We start from the raw sequence: 22,459 nt of genomic DNA, 5'->3' as shown, positions 1-22,459 counted from the left end.
TTGCTTGATCTCTTCCTATTGGACTAGGACGACGAAAAGGTTGCTGTTTCTGGTAGGAGAAGGAACGGGGAAGAAAGGAAACAACAGCAAGGCAGCCCAAATATCCAGGACGGGAGTGCCAGTGAATGGAAACACAGTGAATGGGCGCCAAGAGCACGGCCGGCCGACACTTCCTCCTTTGCTTTAAGGAAGAGTCCTTTCAGCTTGTTTCAGCTTACTTGACGACGCTAGTGTGTAGAGCTAGCTAACTACATAGCTACTTCTGGGTATGCAGTTTTGTGATTGAGCAAGAGTTAGTACCTAGCTTTTGAGAAAATCCTCGCTTTTCCCCTCTCACGCCGAAGAAGGAGGGCCTAGATGAAGAATGAGTGGTAGTAGACAGTTGATGAGTGTTGATGCAGTACTTTGGTACCTTGTGGCTTCTTGCTATTTGGAGTGCTGAACAGGAGGAGCATGCATGACAGGTAAGTATTTTAGATAGGTAGGTACCTACTCAGCCGTATCTATCCACCAGCGTTTTAACCAAGAAGGCGCACACTCCGCAACCGTAACCGCGGTAGGCCCAATTTCGAACTACTAGCTCTACGAGCACTTATCCGATGGTTTGTCAAGTGTAAAACAGTAGGGTATATAAAATTCGATCACCGTTCCCAAAGAGTTGGGTCGGGGTTACTTATACAGATACACACAAAAACGCACTCGCTGTCAAGTCAACTTCCCGTTTGTATTGGCCAACAACCCCCCCCCCCCCCCCCCCCCCCTTCTTTACTCCCATTGCAAAGTCTTGTTCTCAGCAATGTCCCTTTGGGAAGCCACTGTGGTGTAAAACTCATCTTACTCCGTTAGAAAAGAAAAGAAAATCGAAAAAAAAGAGGAAGGGAACAAGACAAAAACGCAATGCAAAACAGACTTCAGTAAGCCGTTATGTGGTGATGAAGCTGCCAGCTCATCTGCATCTCTTTGGTAGAACCACCACAGTCCATTTCCTCCTCTTTATTGATGCGTGAAAAACCACTCCTCCAGAAAAAATCGAAGCCTGCACGAAAAGCCATCAAACAAGAAGGTTATGGAAAAAAGCGTAGCCGTCCAAGCGCCCGATTTATCCCCTCCATATCCGAATAAAAAAAAGTACCGCCATTGTATCCAAATTCCGCTTCGTTCGCTAGTGTTGATCCGCAAAAGAGCACATATGGGAAGAAAAGGCATAAATGAAAGCAGACACGAGGTAAAAACTGAACACAGTTCGAAGTGGTCGTTTTTCTCACGAAGCCAATCGCGCCACTGCTGCGTCATCACTCGCAGTTTCGTCGATGCGTTCCATGGGCGAAGTCCTGGAGCCTACCGAGTAATCACCCGGTGGCCGTGTGTTATTGTCCCCCGCCGTTCCCGGCTTGTTGTTGTTTCCGTTGACCTGATCGTTCTTTCCGCAACCCTTGACTAGTCTGTGACGCTGGACGTGACGCAAAGGGAACGTTAGCATTTCGCTCGTCGTTAATCGCAGGGGAATCAGGCAGCCTACCTTCAGCGCATCCTTCCTCGAGAAAGACTTCTCACAGTTGCCACAAGGATATGGCTTCGTAGCCAAATGTATCCTCTTGTGGCGCTTCAAGTCATGATTCCTGTTGAAGCCCTGTGTGCACTGATCACACTTGTATGGTCGGTCCCCTTGACGAGGTCCCAATTGGTCGTGGCCAGCTCCATACCGATGGTACTGAGGCATCGGATGGTGGGTGCCATAATGCATGCCTGACATACCCACCATGGCCAACGGTGTGCCGGGCTGGTGCATGTTGCTCAGCACGGGACCGTGTCCATGCCCGTTAAGCGAGTAGTGATGCTGAGACTGGAGAGAATATTGCTGAGGTCTGCTGCCCGTCACGTACTGTAGCCCGGATCCGCTGCCGCCGCTGCTCGATATCGATCCCAATGCGCGTGGCGCATTTCCTTGCGATGTTGAAGGTGAGTAACTTGTCGGGGATAACTGCGATGTTGGTACCCCTTGAAAACCAGGATATGAGCCCTGTTGTGGTGTCGATGGTGATGGGTAGTAACTACTTTGGGTCGAGCTCTGTGATTGTTGGGTCGCAGATGGGTAGTAGCTGTTCTGGGATGAAGATGTCCTGAAGTTGCCAAAATCATGAAGGGAGGGCAACGAAGAGCCGTGTCCCGCCGTTGGCGGTTGCGTTACCGCCGGGTTCTGTGAGCTCAGCATTGGGTGGGTAGGACCTGACGCTTGTGAAGGGTGCGATGATCCCAGAGGTCCTCCCGATGATCCTACTGATGTCGGAAACGAATGCTGTTCCTGGTAAGACGATGAGACTGGTACGGTTTCCGCGTTGGTTGACGTAGAGGTGGTACGGCCCCCTGAATAGTTCGTCACAGATGACGGAACTGAGCCAAAGGTAGCTTGTGGTCGGTGAGTATAAGAGGTCTGATTGAGCGATCCCGACCCAGGGTTGGAATCTGGACTCAAGTATGTGTACGCGGATGGCGCTGAGCTTCCCGGTGTTGGCCACGATCCTGTGAGTTGACTTGAATAGTAAATGGATGACCCGGGTTGCTGAGAGGATTGCGACCCGTTGTTGTTAATGCCCGATGATAGATTGAGGCCTTCAGTTGCTATTTCTGATCCTGAGGTGGTTGTCAGATTACAGTTATTTGTGGTGGAGGTTGTGCTGGTTGTAATGTGACTAATGGTGGAGGGCTGAGGAATGGAATGGGTAAGAGGGGGGGGGATAAGGAGAGGGCGAAGTGAGACCTGCTGCCCTGAGATCCACCGCTGCCGGTTGTGGTCCTCAAAAGCACTGTCATTCGGGCTGTTCAGAACGGGAAAAGCACGATGGGGGTTTCGCGTACTTGGTATATCTAGAGCAGGGAGAGTAAAAGGTGGTAGACTCGTGGTCACCTTTCTCGATCTGGAGGAGAAACTCTCAGGATGTGCTAGGGTCGCCTGATGATCGGTCATGATACCCATACGCGCGCTTCGGTTCGTCTTGGTTTGCGGGAGTTGATTGTTCTCGTCGTATGGAAACAGAAAGTTCGTTGTTGTTGTTGGTCGTATGCTTCTTGCTAGTAGACAGACCAAGTTATAGCAACCCTTGAAGATTTGATGTGACAATGGTATCTATCGGATGGCGTCAGGTTGGGACACATCCAAAGGCTTGTCGGAGGGAAGAATTCCTTTCGTAATCTCTGCTTCTGCCTTTCGATGGAAGCGGCGTTCTGCTCTGGGGATTGTAGGAAGCCTAGTCTGCGAAGAAGATGTCGGCCAGGTGAAGACGCCTCCAGGCTTGGGTTGTCGACAACGCTGAGTCTGTGGCGGATGGAGAAGTAATGGCTTCAGCCAAGAAAACGAAGGTTGCCGAGAGCCCAAATTTAAGCTTACTTGGACGTAGAAGAGCTTCAAAGTCACTCTTTGATCAGTTTCATGTAGCAGATGTGGAGTGTCGATCTGTCGATGGCGTCCGCCTGAACTATATGTGCGCTCGTCCCAAAGGTGTGTACACACACGCGTGCACTAGCACCCACACACACACGCATGTACCCCCGTAGGGAGGCTCGGGATCCAAATAAGGACCCTGTCCAAGTCTAGCCAAGGGTATGTAGGTGTGGCAGGATCAAGCAACAGCCGCGGGCGTTTCTTGCCCCTTGCCCGAGAACAGATGTGTTTCTTTTCGAATGAACGACTGCCGGACGGTCAGTAGTACCTGGTAGTCCGGCTGGAAGCTCGTCCCTGGCTGGCGCTTTGTATTGTGCTTGGCGGCTCCTTTGCTTTTGGGTTATGGTCGAATTTGGCTACCCCAGTGCGGGATGGCTGAAAGAGCGCGGGTTGTGAGAGTTCAATCCTTGTTCAGCCTTCGATCCCCGAGGTTGGTGTGAAAGAGTGTAGAACGCGCCCACCATTGGACTTTCTTCTCGGCCTTCTTCAGAAGATCCCAATGTCACTGCGTGACCTGTTGTGTATGCCGCTGTTGTTGTATTGTTTTGTGACTGTGGAGTTACTGGCTTTCAGAGTCGCTAGTGAGATTCGTCGCAGACTGACAAACAAAGCTTGATAAGGGGACAAGATGCTGGCAGCTGAAAATACGGAGACTTGGCAACTTCGAAAGTAGCCACAACGCTAATAGCGCCCTTCCCATGCGTTGAGGTACAATGTGCGGTTGGTAGTCCACCTCAGCAAGAAGGCAGGCGCCACGGCAGACTGAAAAGGCTTCTTAACGCCGTGACTTTGGGGGAAGCGGAGGGAATAACGGCAGCAGTAACCGTAACAGAAACTCTCAGCGTTTTGAAAAAGAGGCTAACGCTGATGACAAGAAAGGGCAGATGTTTTGTTATTGATGTTCTGGCTGAATCGAGTTGATGATGGCCTCTCCTGCGACTCCAGAGATCTGAGGAGCAAAGACAGTCAGTCGGGATGTGGAACCAGGCTGGACTGTTTTCTGGTACGGAGTACCTACAGGGTGGAGGGCCCCTGGATACGGAAAGGTGGGAGTGGCGTTCAGGTCAAGCAAGCGCGTACTGCGTAAATCTGACCCGGTACATGGGATCGTGACCTCCTCCTTATCCTTTACACCGGGGGTGCAGTGCCAAACTCAGCTTTGGCGCGAATCCAAGTGCAGTGACGAAGCCCAGATCCGGCATACACTTCCTTTTTGTAAACTCTTATGACGAGACCGAGCTCAAGATTTCGGGCTATCGAGTTGTCCGCTCCCCTGGGGAAAAAAGGAAAGTGATAGGTGTAGTATGAGCTTCGCAAGGGGGTTCGTCGTCGTGTAGGCGAAAGTGCGTCACAGGTCGTCGTCTTCTCACCAGTTCTGAGCTCTCAACATATGAAGTAGTGCTCGAGGTGAACCCCAGGAAATACAAGAAAGAGATTATAGCCAACCGGTTATCCTGAAGTTGAAAGACAAGCGACGAGGACCGAGGGAGGCCAGAACCCTGGTGCTTGGTCCACCTCCCACACTGGGAGTCAACACCACCCGGCCATGCACCAGAGCGCCGGGATGTATCCGCATACCCCCCAAACCTGGGAAGCTCTCAGAGGAACAAGGGTAGTATGGATTTCTTGTCGGTTCACGCCCATGTCTCGCCCTACACTAGTATGCATGTTGTATGGAGAATTTGGTGCACATTGCTTTGTGCCTGGAACAAATGTGTGGACCGTTTCGCCCTCTCCTCTTTGATGTATCAGGGCTGAAATCCGGTTGACAAACCCGACAAGGTGCTAATCAACGGCCATCAGTCCAATAACCGCCATGGTGGTGCTAGGGAAAGCCACGCCAGAAACCGTTCAGCCCGGACTCTCCGTTTCTGTAAGGCTACAGTGTGCAGTCCCTGCCATACGGAGTACTGTCACAGACTCTGAAGCGTTCTCCAACAGATGTCAGCGAAGCATGATGTGCAGCAGGGTTCGATGTCAGTCCGTTATTGCTCAGCGCTGACATGTCTTCGCCAACATATGTGTACGATCAGCAGACGAATGAGACCTGATAGCCCCCGTGTTGACAGCGAGTAGCGACAAGAAGGAACTGCATCCGGCTCCAGCTAGTGGACACTGCGAACCGGCGGACCAGGCCCAACCGGACCCGAGCATACCAGGACAGATTCCGCTTTGCTGCTAGACTACTGCGAGCGGAGCTTATAGTCGCGGTCCCAGAACGTGTAAAGAACTCGAGGCATGCTCCAGGTGTTGACATTCGACACGGGAGGTCCACAGAACGTTCCGTTTGGGCGGTTTGCCATCCTGGAAGGTGTACCCCTGCCAATCTAAACCCCAGCTCCTTGGACTGGAAACACTCTGCTTGATTTGAATCAAATTGCTTCCAGTAACGTGGAAGGCAGCTTTACATGCTTCCCATAACTCATCTTGGACCAATTGTAAAGCACCAGCGCTTGTGACACCGATCTATCCGGCACTACAGGCTTTGTCCACATTGTACGCTCCTGCCTGGCAGACGAAATGCGCAGTGAACAAGTCTGGTCCAGAGCCTGGGCAGAAGCTCATTTCAGCTTCTTCCCCAAGTTGTGTATGGCTTGAATCGCGTGGTCACCGTTGGACTTTGACCCAAGTCCAGGCTCCCCACGAGGCAAGTACTCAGTGGGAGACGCGCCATAAAGGCCAAGAGCCAAGGGGCTGATCTCAACGTAGGGCAAATACAGCAATGCCACTGAATAGGCAGCTATTGCACGCCTACAGGCATGGATGGCGCTTCGTTGCGCCTCCCGTCCGCTTCTCGAATCAGGCGCTCGAGTATGAAAATGGAGGTGTGATTCCGTCAGATTCACACTCTCTGCAGTGCTCACGCTTCATCAAGATCACCGCCCGGTCGAATGAAAGGGTCGATTTCTCTTTTTGCACTGAAGGCAACGACGGACGATGAAGATCACGTCAGGTCATAGAAGCGACTGAGCAATAATCAGACGCAATGCCGAATGGTAATATGGATAGGTTGGGGTCTCTTGGTAAACAGTGCGCGTAGAAGTCTAGAGTGACTAGAACACAAGATACGGTAGTCCCCCATTCTCTCTGCAGTAATATCTGACACGGACAAGGAGACGGGACGAACGATAACATGGCTACCTGATTGAGAATGTACCAATGCTAGGGCAGGCGACCGACCTCATCTCGCAAAGGTGCATAGAAAGTATTCAGCTGAAGTGCGGGTTTGAGATTACAGGACACGTTCAGGGAGCAGAGAACTGGGTGACAAGGCCAGACAGTTGCCATTTTGACGGCTCGGGATCGCATCAAGGAGCACCCTTAAAAGCCTGTTTTGCTCTAGCCTCTTCCATCGCATCCAGTTGACGGGTGCGTTTGGTGCCACTAGTTTTTCTGCACGCTGCATGGGACTAGTTCCAAGGGAGGAGGGGTGGGTGATATCTTGAGCCAAGAGGAAGAAGCATCCCCGACTTGAGTCCATTGAAACGCAGAAAAAGCAAGAATTGCGTAGCCTTCTCGGCACCGACCCTTCTTGTCTTAGGGCACCTGCGCAAAATAGGGGAGATGATATGGTATTTTGCAATTTCCCTGCGTCCGGACTGACAGACTCGTCGTATCGTCCATGCCAGTATTGAGGAAAATTATGGAAAGGCTGAGCCAGGTCTGGTAATGAAGGCGATCGTTGACAAAAAGTGCCTGCGGGCTTGCTTCCACAATGCAGGGGCTATACAGAGTCCCGGGACGGACAAGCAGCCCCAAATGTCGGTGGATGTTACTCAAGCTTTGATAACCATTCCCCGCAGAATCATCGATTGCCATCCCAAAGGGCCCGGTAAGGTGAAATGGATGTGTATGTACGGAGCACAGGGTACCCCGTATGGCATGTTCCGTTCTAGGTTCCGTAACCTGTCTCCACCGAGCGCGGAATGACAAAAGAAAAGTTCTTTTTTTGTGCGGAATGCGGTCTCTGACGAAATGGTCGCACCTGATAGATGGCCGGATCGGTGAAAGGATGGGTTGAGAGGAGGAAGGACAGAGTATCATTGGGCGTTATCCTTTCAGAATGGGGGAATTTTTGACGAGAAGGGAGACTCATGGCCAGTCATCGCCCGTGATCCTTTCAGATGTTTGTATGATATTGGCCGGTGGGGGTGGTCCTCTCCAGCAACGAAGCGTGCGAGTGTGTCAATATTGGGATAATCCCTTTCCCAGCTGTACCGGGTCTGCACAATACCCAAGCCTTCCTTTCTTTTTTGTGTCACGCTTGCACCACAAAAAGCTGGATTGAAGCTGGGCGTACAAGGTCGAATCATAACCCGACGCTGGTAGCAGGAGAACAGCAAACAAGGTTCCGGCGGGGAACTATGACATGCGGAGTACCTGGCGCGTTCCAGTGCTGGGGATCAGAATGCCAGGTTACGCAAATGGCTACCATTGTTGCCCTCGATGCAGCCGTCCCTCTACATTACACAGCACATCACTCCGATAGCTGGAACCTCGCGGAAATCGACCCCAGCCCAGGCGGGTATGCTTGCTCTCAGTGTTATTTTTGCCAAGTAACACACAGTGAGGACGGATTGCTGCCTACCGTCTTGCTCAGACATGCTTCATAGAGAGGCGCCCCTGGTGTGATCTCGGAACCCTTGGCGATCCTACACAGTACGCTCCGGTTACGTGGTAAACGGTGATGCACTAGTGTAAGACCGTGTCTCCATGGCTACTGCGAGAACCAGTGTGCACACCGTACAAGGACCGCCCACGATAATAGTCGAGCCAAGCAATTGGCTGTCGATAGACCGTGCCGTGACCCGTGATTGTCACCATCAAGAACAAAGTCAAACGTGAATGCCACCCAGGGACTGCTGCCGAACAAACAATTGTCGGGAAAGCGAATGAGAGGGTCGAAGCAACTGCAGTAAGGCCCGAATAGGTATGCTCCTTGCGAAGGGAATATTTAAGTTAGAGAAAGGAGCACTCTGAAGTTTGCAACCCAAGCGGCATGCTGACGGTGGAGACAACATAGGAGATGATGCAATTTGGTTGGGGCTGGGCTGGACTGGCAGAGTGGGAATGCTGGGTAAGGGACCCGATCTCTCAAGATTTGCCGTCCAAAGATGACATTTCCATGTTGAGGCAGCTTCTCTCGGCTGTCGGAGGATATTCGTCTGCCAGTGAAAGATTGAATAGGCGCAGTGGCGCTATCATCGTTAAGCCGCATTTCTCGGACAAGGCGTTGAAATGGCGGCACCGTGGGCATCCAAGGAGGGCCACGATTCATGGGGCTGGCTTGCTGGCTTGCTTGTGGGCGTTCTTGGACAAGGCAAGGTGCAGCAAGCCACGATGCGCCAGCGAGATTATCGAGCATGTGGTAGCAGGACCATCCCGTCCACGATGGTCACGCCCAAACCCCCAAGAAGCGCCCTCTGAAGTCTCATTTTTTTCCGACATGACGATGTGCCTCGTGGGACAGAAAAGAGGCAATTTCCTGATACGACAGGCCGGAGGATACCGAAATTCAGAGTACGGAAAAGGAATGAGAAGTCTCAATAATGGTCTGCAAGCTTTCGGGATTTGAGCAAGACAGCTATGAACAGTGTGGGTTGAGCCGCACTGCCATTGAACGCTGGGTGCAGTGTACATAGCACAAGTATGGTAGGCATGCCATGTCCAAGGCAAGGGAAGGGATGCAGCTGAGCAAAGCGACTGGAGCAAGCCCGGTGAGCGTTGACGGTGCCGGTTGATGGTGCCGCCACGGAAAGAACAGTCATGGAAGCCTCGACCGGAAGCCTCCCAAGCTGGCGGCAGCGGCACAAGACTTCCCTTGACTCTTTTCTGTCCGTTGCTGTCTCGCTGGACGTAGCGAAAGCGGGCAAGCAGCGGGACATGTTGTCTATAGTACCAAGGAGAAGGGGAGAGATGGTCAGAGGCTCGGAGAGAAAGACGCCTGCACCAAACCGTCGGGTGTTAGCAGTCAGTGTCACCAGCACCGGAGGGATTTGGGAGCTGTCAGTTCGAGATGTTGCGTACCATCTCGACCCGTGTGCGACTCTACCAAGTGGTCTAGCACTTGTACCTGCACAACGACCTCAAAGACGGTCGGTCATAGGCTGCTCATAAGCTGCTGATTGGAGGGATGGCATTGATTCGCCGAGTGAAGGAGGGGGGCATCGCTTTGAATCGCATCCGTCACGTCGGGTTGCGTGTCTTATTGGGAGCCGATACGACGACAATGCCAACAAAGGCAGCGAGAAGTGTCCGACATGCCATTGGTGGAGTTGGGATCGGAGCGGTCACCGAAACAGAAGTCGAACTATCGGATGTCCGAAGTGACGTTGAAAGAGAGGAGAAAAGCAGTCGGAGTGTCCATCATCAAATCCAAAAAGTGCGGTGGACTGGACGTTGGGTGCTGTGTCAGGTGTGGTGCGATCGATGCGTGGTGATGGGTGGATCCTGAAGCCCCAGGAGATGAACTGTACTAACAGTGACACCGACAAAACCCCCCTTATCTGTGCCCTTATTTGATAGGGCGGTACCTGGTCACAAACTGCGGGATGGCGACGGGAGGCGCCTTCCCGAACTCGTCCTTCCATCTCCTCCAGATCACCGGCACCTGCCAAAACGCCAAATTGCAGCCCGCAGCGAGTCTGCAAAAAAACCGCGGCACTCATGCGCGCCTGCCGTTCAAGCAGAAATCAACGACAAATGGAGGTCACTCGGGAAATTAAAAGCACAAGGTCCACCACTCAGCAGAACCCAGATGATGCCTCCGCGGGACCTGCCCGACCTGGCTGAATCTCACTCACTCCCTCCGTCAGCCTCTTTCTTCATCGACTCCACCCTTCTTCCCTTCAACATCCATTCTGGATCTGGCCATCACCGACCGAGAAGGTGACGACCCATGCGTCGATCAATCATGACCCAAAGCTTAACCCTAACCGCTTCTTGACCAATCCGCCCTCTTCTCCCTACACCCTACCATCACCTCGAAACCGTCGGTGGCTGGTCTCTACGCGCCTTTGTTCTCAACGGCATGATTTATCCAGTCGAAGACCATACCAATCCAGGACTTGCTTCAAAAACGTAGTTCCGACACGGCTCGGACGCTCCGAACGGTCTAGAACATCATCTTCAAAGACTCTCAGACTCTCACAACTCTTCAGATGGCCACATTTCGTTCGGTTCGGAAAGTTCCCGATCTACTCCAAATCTCAATGGTAATGATGATGGCGCAAGGTGACATAGGCTGAACACATGTCTCATGATAATTCCCTTCGAGAAAACAGAACCGCTATTTTTACTGAGCAAACCTAGACACGATCCTCGTATAGGAATTCATGCTGGTCTATTCGTACGTCGGACGGGACTCTCGGTGGTTCAGAATACACTCGTTTCGCGTTACACGGACTCACTTCAACTTTACAAATCTGGCTGAAGGTACTTGCCAAACAGCAAAGAAGGGGACTCTATCACTATCGTCGTCATCATTTTAATGCTCACTGGAAACATGGTGCTCTGAAAATTCTCGCCATAAGTACATTTACAAGCCCCAACCGGACAGATACTTGCACAGGTCCGAAAGATAACACCGACTTGTCTCGGGACTCTTTCAATTTCCACTTTCTTTTTCCCCTTGCTTCCCTGTTCTTCACTCCATTTCTCACTGCTCAATGAACTCGATGAGATGCATCATCTCCTATTTTCGGAAGAAATGAGCAAACAAACGCAGTGGGGTTCAGTTTGCTCCGTCTTCAAGTCAAGGACTCGCACCCACTCCATGATCGCATACTGCAACTACGTACATATAACAAAACGAACAAACTGGGGAAAACAAGGTCATACGGATATTTACCTTATCCCCCCTTTTCTCCCCCACGCCACACCCACCATCACCCCTGCTTGGGTGAGAGAGATCTCTCAATTTGGTCTACTGACCGAAAAGGGAGAGGATCAGGGTCGCACAAAAAGACAGGGACACACAGAGTCAAGTAAACCTCCCATCCCGGCTCGACATCCTTGCCAGCTGAAGGTGTGCATTCGCGGACATCGATGAAAACAGACAGTATTTTCGGCAGCCATAAAACGTCTATTATACCGGGGGTGGAAAGTAATATTGCATATCAATTGCGCTTCCGAACGTCAGGTCTCTCACACACACATTGGCAATGCACCAACAATAGCCTGCCACGGCTTGGTGTCAAGCTGCAGAGAACCAACTTCGTAAAAAAAAGAAAAAAAGAAAAAAAAAAAGACGAATTGCATTGGTAGCAACGTCACGATTATAACTGATTGTTCATGCGCTAACTCATCACAATGCAAAAAAAAAAAAAAAAAAAAAAAAAGCAACAAGATGTCACAGTGGACACAAGCAAAAGGGCGAAAACGCAAAGGAACAGTCAATGGCAGCAGACTGACAAAATCGGCGGCGGCTGAAGACACAAACCCCAGCTCGACGGGTACCTGCGTTTGTCATACTCAACTTTCTTGCTGTCTTCTCCCCTTTTTCGCCCTTTTCGGGGCAGGGGTTTGTGGATTGATATTCTCTCACTCTTTGCACTGCAGTCAATGCCGCTGCTTGGATTCCATTCTCGTGGGTAGACAAACGCGGCAGTGAACTGCGTGAGTGACTGACTGGCAAGTAAAGGGGAACCGGCATTGTTGTCCACCGGTCGGTCGGTCATTTGAACGGTGTCACGGCCATGTTGAAAACGAGAGGTCAAAACAGTGGCTCAAATAATAGAGGAAGACACCAAGGACTGAAGTCTTACAGCGCACCTGTCAATAACACTTTCACGGTGCGGGGTGTATGTAATTGCCAATGGAACACGTCTGTATGGGAATTGACAAACGGACTGGTTTGAAGGAATGTGAGGAAAAGAGTTTCATTTCCCCGGTGTTCATGCTGTAAGTGATGCTTAATCAAGGGGATGATGAAGACGAAGAGAAATACTCAAAATACTTCATCGGATCTCAATCTCAACTGACGCGAGGAAGACCATTCACACGATGAATACAAGGATTTTCCAAGAGGACTCTCGTGTGGATTGGGGTCAGTGAAGGAAAAGAAATCAGACATGAAAGCATCGCGTACACGAGTGCTAGACAAACAACCCCCCCCCCCCCCCCCAAAAAAAAAAAAAAAAAAAAAAAAAAAAAAAAAAAAAGAAAGAAAAAAACAGCCATCAAACCAGACTCCAAAGACCTAATGAGTAGAGGTAAAGTAAAGTCCTAGGCTCCCGTACAGTTAGGCTGTCGGGTGATTTTTTCTACTTTCCAGTAGTCTGACTTCAGTTTCTTTCCATAATTGAGACCTCACCCGACAGGAGCAGGAGTTAGTGTTCTGAACTGACTGACTCTACCCCAAGACAAGAACGGAGGTGATTTCCTGGCTGGTATCTCTACCTAGCTTATTGTGCTGCTCACTTGCCGAGCACAATCCGTGTGAGATTCGTTATTTGTATCTTGCAGTCAGTAGGTATACATAGATAGTGTTTATCAGGCAGTGTGCACTGCAGTGGTTCGGTCAATTATCCTCATGACTGAATGGATGACGACAAGGAAGAAATGTAGAGGTAGTGTCTGGACTTGGGAAAGTCGTCATGGCAAACAATGTCGAGAATAAAATACCCTTATCCCAATATCTGGCGTATAGTGCACGATAGGAAATTTTGAGAGACTTGAGGAGACTGGTGGAGTTGGTATAGCTGTTAGGCCCCGGCCTCAAGGCTCCCTAAAAAGAGGTGCCAATAAATGCATAGAGATATGCACCTGTTCGGCAAGACAATGTGCCATGCAATTAGCGGTCATGCTGCTGCCTATACTGAATAGTTACGGATGGCCGGCTGTGGGCATCTATGGGCTGTTATGCATTATCAGTCGCATGCACGAGTGGGGGTAATGACTGTAACAGACACTTGGACACGAGAGGACTTATTAGGGTAAAGTTTCAATTTCCCAAGATAAGAAGAAAAAACCAGAAAGCCTAAACTGATATGATGTGATATATCCGGAACCCCAAAGAAAAGTAAGATCATAAGAAAATCCACATCGCTCATCATCATCAAAGCACCCTCATGTCATCCATCGTACTTTGATGTCCGTACAATTTTGCTTTTCCCTTTCCACCCTCATCACCGTCTTGCACCTTATATCCCGAGCTCGGCATTTAGAGCTTGGAAGCAGGCAACGAGTTACCAGCACTGGTAATCTCGTTGTAAAGCAAGGAGGTCAAGAAGTCGGCATAGTCCTCGCCAGTCACCTGGGTAGCGAAGTACTGAGCAGCCAGGTTGAACTTGTTGCCCTGGGGAGCCTTGGAGGCGAGCTCGTCGGTCTGCTCCTTGAGAAGCTTGAGGGCGTACGACTTGTCGACGCGCTTGCCCTCGGCGGTGGTGACGCCGTGCTTCACCCACTGCCAGAGCTGGGAGCGGGAAACCTCGGCGGTGGCGGCATCCTCCCTGTTGTGGTTGTTAGTATGATGATGATGGTGGATGCTAAGCAGATGGGGGAGAAAGCATATACGTACATGAGGTAGTTGATGGGGACGCAACCGACACCACGGATCCAGGCCTCCATGTAACCGAGACCAATGTTGAGGTTCTTGCGGATACCCTCCTCGGTGATCGAGCCGGGGACGTTCATGTTGAGCAGATCTTGCTGGCCAATCTTGACGTCCTCGCGGCGGTTGAAGAGCTGGTTGGGGGTAGGCATGTGCTTGTTGAAGACCTCAAGAGCAATGCTGGCAAGGGCGGGGTGAGCAACCCAAGTACCGTCGTGGCCGGCACGGGCCTCGCGGAGCTTGTCGGCGCGGACACCCTCCATGGCCTTGTCGTTGGCGGCCTTGTCGTCCTTGATGGGAATCTGAGCGGCCATTCCGCCCATGGCGTGGACACCACGCTTGTGGCAGGTCTGGATGAGGAGCTTTACGTAGGCGTCCATGAAAGGAACGGTCATGGTGACGCAGGAGCGGTCGGGAAGGACGAAGGAGGAGTGGTTGCGGAACTTCTTGATAGTGGAGAAGATGTAATCCCAGCGGCCGCAGTTAAGACCGGAGGAGTGCTCGCGGAGCTCGTAGATGATCTCGTCCATCTCGAAGGCGGCGAGAATGGTCTCGATCAGGACGGTACCACGGATGGTGCCGCGGGGAATGCCAACGTAGTCCTGGGCGAGGTTGAAGGCGTCGTTCCACAGACGGGCCTCAAGGTGAGACTCCATCTTGGGGAGGTAGAAGTAGGGGCCGAAGCCGCGCTGGACGAGCTCCTTGGCGTTGTGGAAGAAGTAAAGACCAAAGTCGAAAAGCGAACCGCTGACGGGCTCGCCGTCAATGGTGACGTGCTTCTCCTCAAGGTGCCAGCCACGAGGGCGGACGATGAGGGTGGGAAGAGTCCTGTCGGTGCGGAGCTTGTATTCCTTCGGGCCTTGCTTGAAGTCGATCTGGCGACGGATGGCATCGTAGAGGTTCACCTGGCCGTTGACCATGTTGGCCCAGGTAGGGGCGCTGGAGTCCTCGAAATCGGCCATGTAGGTGTAGACATCGGAGTTGAGAGCGTTGACGACCATCTTGCGGTCGGTGGGACCAGTGATCTCGACGCGGCGGTCGACGAGACCGGGAGCGGGAGGCGCACCCTTCCATGTGGGGTTCTCACGGATGTGCTTGGTCTCGGGGAGGAAGTCGGGGAGGACACCGCGGTCAATCTCGGCCTGGCGGAGCTGACGGCGCTCGAGGAGGTTCTTGCGGGTCTGGTTGAAGGAACGGTGGAGGAGAGCGACGAAGGAGAGAGCCTGGGGAGTCAGGATCTTCCTCTGGTGCTCCTCAATGGGGCCGCTGATGGTGACGCCCTGGAGAAGAGTCTCGACGGAAGCCATTGTGAAATATGTGGTGGGTATCTTTGTAAAAGAAAATGCTAATGGTATGAAATCGTTCTTGAGAAAAAGGTCAGAAAGTCAGCAATCAAGTTCAGAGCAAAGAACTATTAAGTAATGTCAAGAGCAAACATACAAACTAATACCGAAAAGTGCCGAGGATGTGAAGAGAGGATGATGTTTGCCGGAGGAGGTGGTGGAGGGGCAGACAGATTGGATGAATGGGGTATGGATAGGATAACTTGGGACAGTGAAGAGAGAAGAGGGAGCTAAAAGGAGGAAGGGGAGAGGAGTCTGTTTATCTGTCTGGAGGAATTGATAGCTTGAAGAGGTCTCGTGAAGATCCCATGCCTTTCAACCCACTTCCCATCTGGGCTTGAGTCACTCACCTAGGCAACTCGGTTTCTGGATCCATTTGATGTCCGTCTATCGAGCACTTTACACTAACGCCGTCCTAACGAGGCATGACGAAAAGAACCGGGGCCATGCATCTTGTCGATGGCTCGGCAATACTTGATGGAGCCCCCTTGGCGGGGTTGTGTTACCGACTGTTAATGATATCTCGGCTCTTTTGCGGTTGTCCTTATCAGCTCGCATCTCGAGATACCTGCCTCGGGCTAGGGGCAGTCTCCCATGTGGCTCTTCGCGGTTTGTCCCGGTCTAGGTACGATGGTACCCTGGAAGGCAAATCGATGCTCATCCTTTCACGAATCGTCCACCTGCTGTAACATACCGGTGTAAGTCGAGTCTCCATTGTACTTCTCCATGTCTCCAGCACAGGTGGTTTGTTGTTGTCCCGCATCCACTCCTCGCCAAAAGGCGGCATTCACGGTAAACGATTAATTGCTGCTTCAATGACCGTTATCTCATGTTTTTTTTCATCCCTCTGTTCGACTTGGACGTCTTGAGCTTCAAGCAAAGGCATCATCTCGTCAAGAAGCGGCCGGTCACCCAATCTTACAAAAGAATGAAAGCTGTATGTAATGGATGTCGGGGTAATCGACTTTGACATGTGACGGCTACCGTACGGTACATTTCCACTGCAGTCCCGGCTGTGAGGTCATCGGTACGAAGGGGAAATGAGGTACCCTTGTACCTTACCGGCCAACCCCGCCATGTGAGCGGGGTCCGCCCGCCAAAATCACCCAGAACTTGTGGGGGACTACGGCGGCTTGCAGTCACGCTTTAACGCGGGACTGGTGAGCTCCATACCCGAAGAAGGAAGACTCGCTCGCTTTATCAACTTCTTATCAACTTGATCGCTTTCTCAACTCATAATAAAGTTCTGGGTTTCTCGTCTCTCTCTGCTTACAAACCAGACATTAATTGTCAGGCCTTGAGTTACATTCAACGACATTCAGTCCTTATTTCCATCAGCTCAACAAAATACCCGGCTCCGATATCGTTTATGAATGACACCAATCAATAGGTCAGCTGACGAGATAAAGTCCAGCTTTCTCCCACTTAGGTTCTTTTTCTAGGCTCCCCTGTTTGCTCGATACCTGTGCTCCAAGTCTCCCCTGCTTCGCTTTCGACAAGCTTTCTCTTGGCTTGGAGACGCTTTGTTTCGTCCACCGTTCCGCGTACCTTGCAAGGGAACTTCCCCAGGCCCGGCGACTTGCCCCGCCATCCATCCGGGGCTCAAAAAGAGTGCCACTGGCTATCACTCGACTGGCCACTGGGTGTCCAGGGGACAAACCACTGGACGACCAACGGGAATGCATCCCCATGTTTTGGGTTTGTCTCCGATCTGCCGGCGCAGAGCCGAGGTCGACTCCTTTCGGGTGTGGGGAGAACAGGGTTCATGGACACTTTACCGACTCTTTCCGATCCACGTCGTCCGTGTCTAGTCACGAGAAGTTCGCGACTCCGAACTTACACGATTCAAACAGCGACAATCCAAACAAAGCAGAAAGACAGAGACAAGACAAGGATCGATCATACGTAGTGACCCAGGTCCAGTCCAATCACAGACCCTTCTGTCCTGACCGTGACCCAAAATAGGAATGGACCTCTGTATGGAACGCCAAAACCATGAAGCCCAAAAAGTTCCCCAGGCCCGAATAAGGTCCATATTTGGATACGGGTTTGACGGGCACGACGGGGTATAGTCAACTTGACAAGGTTAGACCAAGCTTGCCTCTTGCCTGCCAGGAACATCGTGCCTCTCAAGGTTCTCGCCAATCGCGAGGTGGTGATCACCTGCGATCATCACGAGAAAGGCAAATACAGTACTTCCAACCTTGAACCGTTACTGTAGTAGTGTACACTATGCAAGCTCGAGGCAAGTTATCGGCGATGGACGTCGATTGGTACACTATGACAATGTCCGATTATTGCCGTAGACCGGACATAAGAAGCTCCTCCGGGCTCGGAAGTAGTGTACCAGCGGACTGGAAGTCGTCGGCTCAACTTTCGAAATCTTTAAGAAATACTGCGAACTCAACTAACACCGACGGGTGTCGGTTCCCGGAGGGGGGCCGCCTGCGACTGGGATCATCAATTGGCCACTTCCGATCCAGGAACCAGCACTTTTTGAACTATCTGGCACCTGGGAACCCGAGACGGGCGTTGACATACAGACAGGCTCAAGGCCCGAACTCCGGCCGGTCCGGACGCGGGAGGCGGGAGGCTCCACAATTACCGAACTTGTTACGTACCGATCCTTCGACATGCGGTCCACTGATCTCACCGTGCTCACCAACTTCGCCAAGTCGACTTGTTACGCTCACCATCTTCACAACTGCAAATGCGTAAACCCACCTCCTGACACCGATTGTCCGAAACAACATCATACCTTGCATCAACCATGCAACGTACTAAACGTAGGTACATAGGAACTGCACCAACCGCAGTGGCAAGCTTGCATAGCATAGCCTACCGAGATACATGGCAGCACATAGGCAGCGTACACACATGCTACATATGCTTTTTCGGATTCGGTCAAAGGGTAGGTACAGACAGTTCAGTTCCATCTGTAGGTACTCACCGCAGGCAACCGGTAAAGTCTCTAGAAAAGAAGCCCAATGTCAGCTGTCGAAACGTTACCTTTGCACATGATTACATGACGAGGCACACTTTGCGAAAACAAAGAAAGACCGCAGAGGAGAAAATAAGGTTCAGGAGTATCTAGGGGCAAAAAAGGAGACGAAGTAAGTACGAGACCAGGAAGAGTTGGAAAGAAAGAAGAAAGAAGAAAGAAAGAAAGAAAGAAAGAAAGAAAGAAAGAAAGAAAGACGTAAGGATGAGAATCTTTGATCTCTCGTACGACCATCTGTCTTCGCGAAGAGACGATCTCAGGAATAGGTAGGCAGAGAGCGGAAGGAATGAAATTGGTTGTGGTTCAGCGCTGGGACGAGACGTCGCGGATTCTACGAAATTAGTCTCTGTATCATGGGGCAACATCTCTTCAAGGACTCTTCAAGAACTCCAAGCACTCTTCAAGCACTTAGTTTCCAATGACTTTTCAAGATCTCTTCAAGTTCGTGTCAAGGTCCCTTTACGTTCGCATCAAGGCATACTTCTCAGGAAAGTCAAGAGACCTTCATCACAAACATTCAATCACACTTCCGTTCTGGAGTTGCTTCGAAACTCAATTCTTCGGATGAGAACTGTCCGCTCGGCCCGACGAGATCGTTGGGATTGAACTGATTGATATGTTTCATCCCGTCTATCCCATCTCATCTAGTTCCATTTATCTCGAATTTTGCTCATTAGCCCAGGTCTGCCAAGATAACCCCAGTGTGGCAGGGAGAAGAGTGCTAGTTGATTGACAAGTGGGAAGTTTGGACATAAGGGGGTACCTACTTAGCCTTAGATGCCTCCTCTCCTGAACTGCTTTGCCTGGATCGCGAAACATGCTACCCTCGTGGCGCAACGAGGAAGTGAATAGAAGGGATATAAGATCTTACAAGCTCCCGTAAATTCATACCACGCAACATCATCTTCAACAAGCACGCCAGGCAGCTCACTTGGAGCAGTCGAATACAATAAGGACTCAAGAGATGTACTTCAAAATGGTATCATTGAGGCTTCATTCTACATAGAATTACAAATCATCATCACCTTCCCTTCCCCCTCTCCCTCTCCCTCTCCCTCTTCATCCCCCTGCCCAGACCAATCAACAGTCAGAAGACCTAACCCTTATAAGGCTGAGGACCAATCATCAACTCAGGCTTCACCAAGGCATCAAACTCCTCCTCCGTCAACGCGCCCAGCTCGAGCGCCGACTGCTTGAGGGTCAAGCCCTTCTTGTGCGCATTCTTGGCTACCTTGGACGCCATGTCGTAGCCAATCTTGGGGTTCAAGCAAGTAACCAGCATCAGACTCTCCTTCATGATCTTGGCGATCCTCTCCTCGTTGGCCGTCAAGCCGTGGACCAAGTTCTTCTCAAACGAGCGCATGCCATCGGCCAACAGGCGGACAGAGTGCAAGAAGTTGCGGATGATCAAAGGCTTGTACACGTTCAGCTCGAACTGGCCGTTCATGCCGCCAATGGTGGTGGCCACGTGGTTGCCCATCACCTGCGCGCAGACCATGGTCAAGGCCTCGCACTGGGTGGGGTTGACCTTGCCCGGCATGATGGACGAGCCGGGCTCGTTCTCGGGCAGGTTGAGCTCGCCGAGGCCGCAGCGGGGGCCGGAGCCGAGGTAGCGGATGTCCTGGGCGATCTTGGTCAGGGAGGCCGCCAGGGTGTTGAGGGCGCCGTGGGCGTGGACGAGGGCGTCGTGCGCGGCGAGAGCCTCAAACTTGTTGGGGGCCGTCTTGAACTCGGTGCCGGTCATCTTGGTGACTTCCTCGGCAATGGCCTCGGCGAAGCCAATGTACGTGTTGATGCCGGTGCCGACGGCGGTGCCGCCCTGGGCGAGCAGGCGGAGGTCGGGGAGGGACTCCTCGACGCGCTTGATGCCGAAGTCAAGCTGGGCAACGTAGCCAGAGAACTCCTGGGCGAGAGTCAAGGGGGTGGCGTCCTGCAAGTGGGTGCGGCCGATCTTGATGATCTTCTTGGCCTCGAACTCGTCCACCTTGGCCTGGAGGGCGTCGCGGAGGGACTTGAGCGCGGGCAGGAGCTCACCCTCGACCTCGAGGACGGCGGCGATGTGCATGACGGTGGGGAAGGTGTCGTTGGACGAGGCGGAGCGGTTGACGTGGTCGTTGGGGTGCACGGGCTTCTTGGAGCCCTTGACGCCGCCGAGGATCTCAATGGCACGGTTGGAGATGACCTCGTTGGCGTTCATGTTGGACTGGGTGCCGGAGCCGGTCTGCCAGACGACGAGAGGGAAGTGGTCGAGGAGCTTGAGGTCGGCGACCTCCTTGGCGGCCTGCTGGATGGCCTCGGCAATCTTGGGGTCTATAATTCGCCAAGGGTCAGCTTCTGCGCGCATGGCTCTTCCAGAGCTCCCAAGAAGAGGGAATTCACGTACCAAGGCCGTAGCGCGTGTTGACTTTGGCGGCAGCGCCCTTGAGGATACCGAAAGCCTTGATGATGGGAGGAGGCATGCGGTCCTGGGGCTGGTTGATCTTGAAGTTGCTCAGAGAGCGCTGGGTCTGGGCGCCCCAGTACTTGTCATCCTCGACCTCAATCTCGCCAAAGGCGTCGGTCTCGATTCTGGTGTTCTTGGCCATGGCGGAGGAGCTGGAGAAGTAACGGGCAGAGGTCTTGGAAGCAACGGAGAAGCTGACGGCGGCCTTGGAGGAGGACGAGGAGCTGGCGACATTTGAAGCAAGGCGGGCGGTGCCAGAGAGGCATGTGCTAGCAACGGCAGCAGCAGCCCGAGGCTTGGCCAGGCGGCCGGCAGTGCGCATCGATCGAAGCATGGTTACTAATATTCTATTGGGAGAGCGTGTGTAAGCGAACTGTGCTCGTATGCGTGTGGCTAGCACCGGAAGGTGGTGGTCTGGAAGCTTGGTGATAGCGGGGTATGTCGGTCGGTTGGAGAGCAGGAGATGCGACTTGTGGTCAGATGATGATGATGAGGAGGGGAAATCGACACTACACCTGGTAGTACGATAGTAGTAGGTATTCCCACACAATGGAGATGCGACTACTCATAAAATACTCAGGGCAATGAAGAAGGTGTAGAAAGTGACGTTGGCAGAGATGATGGGGGTATCAAGAGAATGCAAGAAAGTAAACATACAAATGGAAACAACTAAATTAAGGAATATACGCACCAGGAAAGGTCACAAACAGCAGCTCCGGAGGGAGGAGGATAGGGAGGCTTGAGATATTATTATATTTAACAAGTTCAGGAACAACAGGCAATCACGGAAATTCACGCGTTCGCGCGCTGATAAAAAGCACTCATCCATGGGCCCCTCGTGGAATATGGAACCAACCCATGAACCCTCCTCGTCGGGTCAGTCGCCAGCACTCGGGAAGCGGAAGCGAGAAGCGCAATGGCTACTTAGGTCCCGTCCCGCCGTCCGCCAGCAGGACAACGAACGTCGTCTCAGAGCTTCCATTTTTTTCTGCCGTGTCGTCACCTCCTGTCAATTGAAGCCCGAGCTACAACCCCTGGCCGCCCGTCCACTGCCCAGTCCCGCGTGTCCCGCTATCCCGCCTGTTCCCCCTCTCGCGGCCCCCAAACACGGCAGCAGCGGTCTGCGCTCACTATAAACCCTAGAATTGCCCGCAACCCGCTGGTCCGTTACCCTAGCTCCGGCCGGGCCACCCCGGTTACTACCCATCACCGCCCAATCGGAACCCCGTTCACACGCGAACAGCAGAAGGGAACAGTTGGCATTGACCAATCTGAGGTGACCAACAAACAAACCATCAAGGTAACAGTGTCGTTGAAATTCTTAGTTGAATCTCGAAAACCTCTCATTGAAACTTAACACCTTTTTTTTTTTTTTTTTTTTATTTGGGTCTACCACGGCACTGACTCCTAGACATGGAAGATACATAAATATTACAAGCTTCTAGCATCTCAAGCTCCATACACCAGCTCAAGACCACAATTAAAAGATAACAAAAGGTAGTAGCTCCTGTCAAAGGAAATCATGAATGTTCCCCGTCCCCTTTTCCATCTCCATCTTCTCCTGAACGTCGTTCTTCTCAACGACAACGAAACTTCCAATGAGCACAGCTTGTCAAGCCGACTCACTCATCAAGTGGGCTCCACCATCCCCACCATAGCCGCCAAATGCCAAGATTACGTA

The 22,459-nt window shown here is 52.0% G+C and overlaps 3 protein-coding genes across 3 annotated transcripts; all 3 read right to left on the bottom strand.

Moving 5' to 3' along the window:
- Window positions 1-1,261: 1,261 nt before the first annotated feature.
- B0T23DRAFT_430901 (uncharacterized protein) lies at window positions 1,262-2,212 on the bottom strand (the record flags this gene model as incomplete). The annotated part of the gene is made up of 2 exons (XM_062840279.1): window positions 1,262-1,450; window positions 1,520-2,212. 2 exons carry the CDS (start codon window positions 2,210-2,212, stop codon window positions 1,262-1,264), a joined length of 882 nt encoding a protein of 293 aa, XP_062691145.1.
- An 11,157-nt stretch (window positions 2,213-13,369) lies between these two features.
- Window positions 13,370-15,790, bottom strand: B0T23DRAFT_385469 (malate synthase, glyoxysomal). Its single transcript, XM_062837536.1, has 3 exons — window positions 15,432-15,790; window positions 13,959-15,355; window positions 13,370-13,890 (listed from the first exon to the last, which is right to left on the bottom strand). The coding sequence occupies exons 2-3, from the start codon at window positions 15,296-15,298 to the stop codon at window positions 13,602-13,604; spliced, it is 1,629 nt and encodes a 542-aa protein (XP_062691144.1). The 5' UTR covers window positions 15,299-15,355; window positions 15,432-15,790; the 3' UTR covers window positions 13,370-13,601.
- A 3,641-nt stretch (window positions 15,791-19,431) lies between these two features.
- B0T23DRAFT_406616 (fumarate hydratase mitochondrial precursor) lies at window positions 19,432-21,112 on the bottom strand (the record flags this gene model as incomplete). Its single annotated transcript, XM_062839119.1, has 2 exons — window positions 19,432-20,645; window positions 20,719-21,112. 2 exons carry the CDS (start codon window positions 21,110-21,112, stop codon window positions 19,432-19,434), a joined length of 1,608 nt encoding a protein of 535 aa, XP_062691143.1.
- Between the last annotated feature and the right edge of the window lie 1,347 nt (window positions 21,113-22,459).

The sequence above is a fragment of the Neurospora hispaniola genome (genome assembly GCF_033458365.1).
Source record: "Neurospora hispaniola strain FGSC 10403 chromosome Unknown B0T23scaffold_6, whole genome shotgun sequence".
Taxonomy (NCBI): Eukaryota; Fungi; Ascomycota; class Sordariomycetes; order Sordariales; family Sordariaceae; genus Neurospora; species Neurospora hispaniola.
The sequence above is the reverse complement of the archived record's forward strand: the minus strand, read 5'-3'. Positions and strand labels throughout refer to the sequence as shown.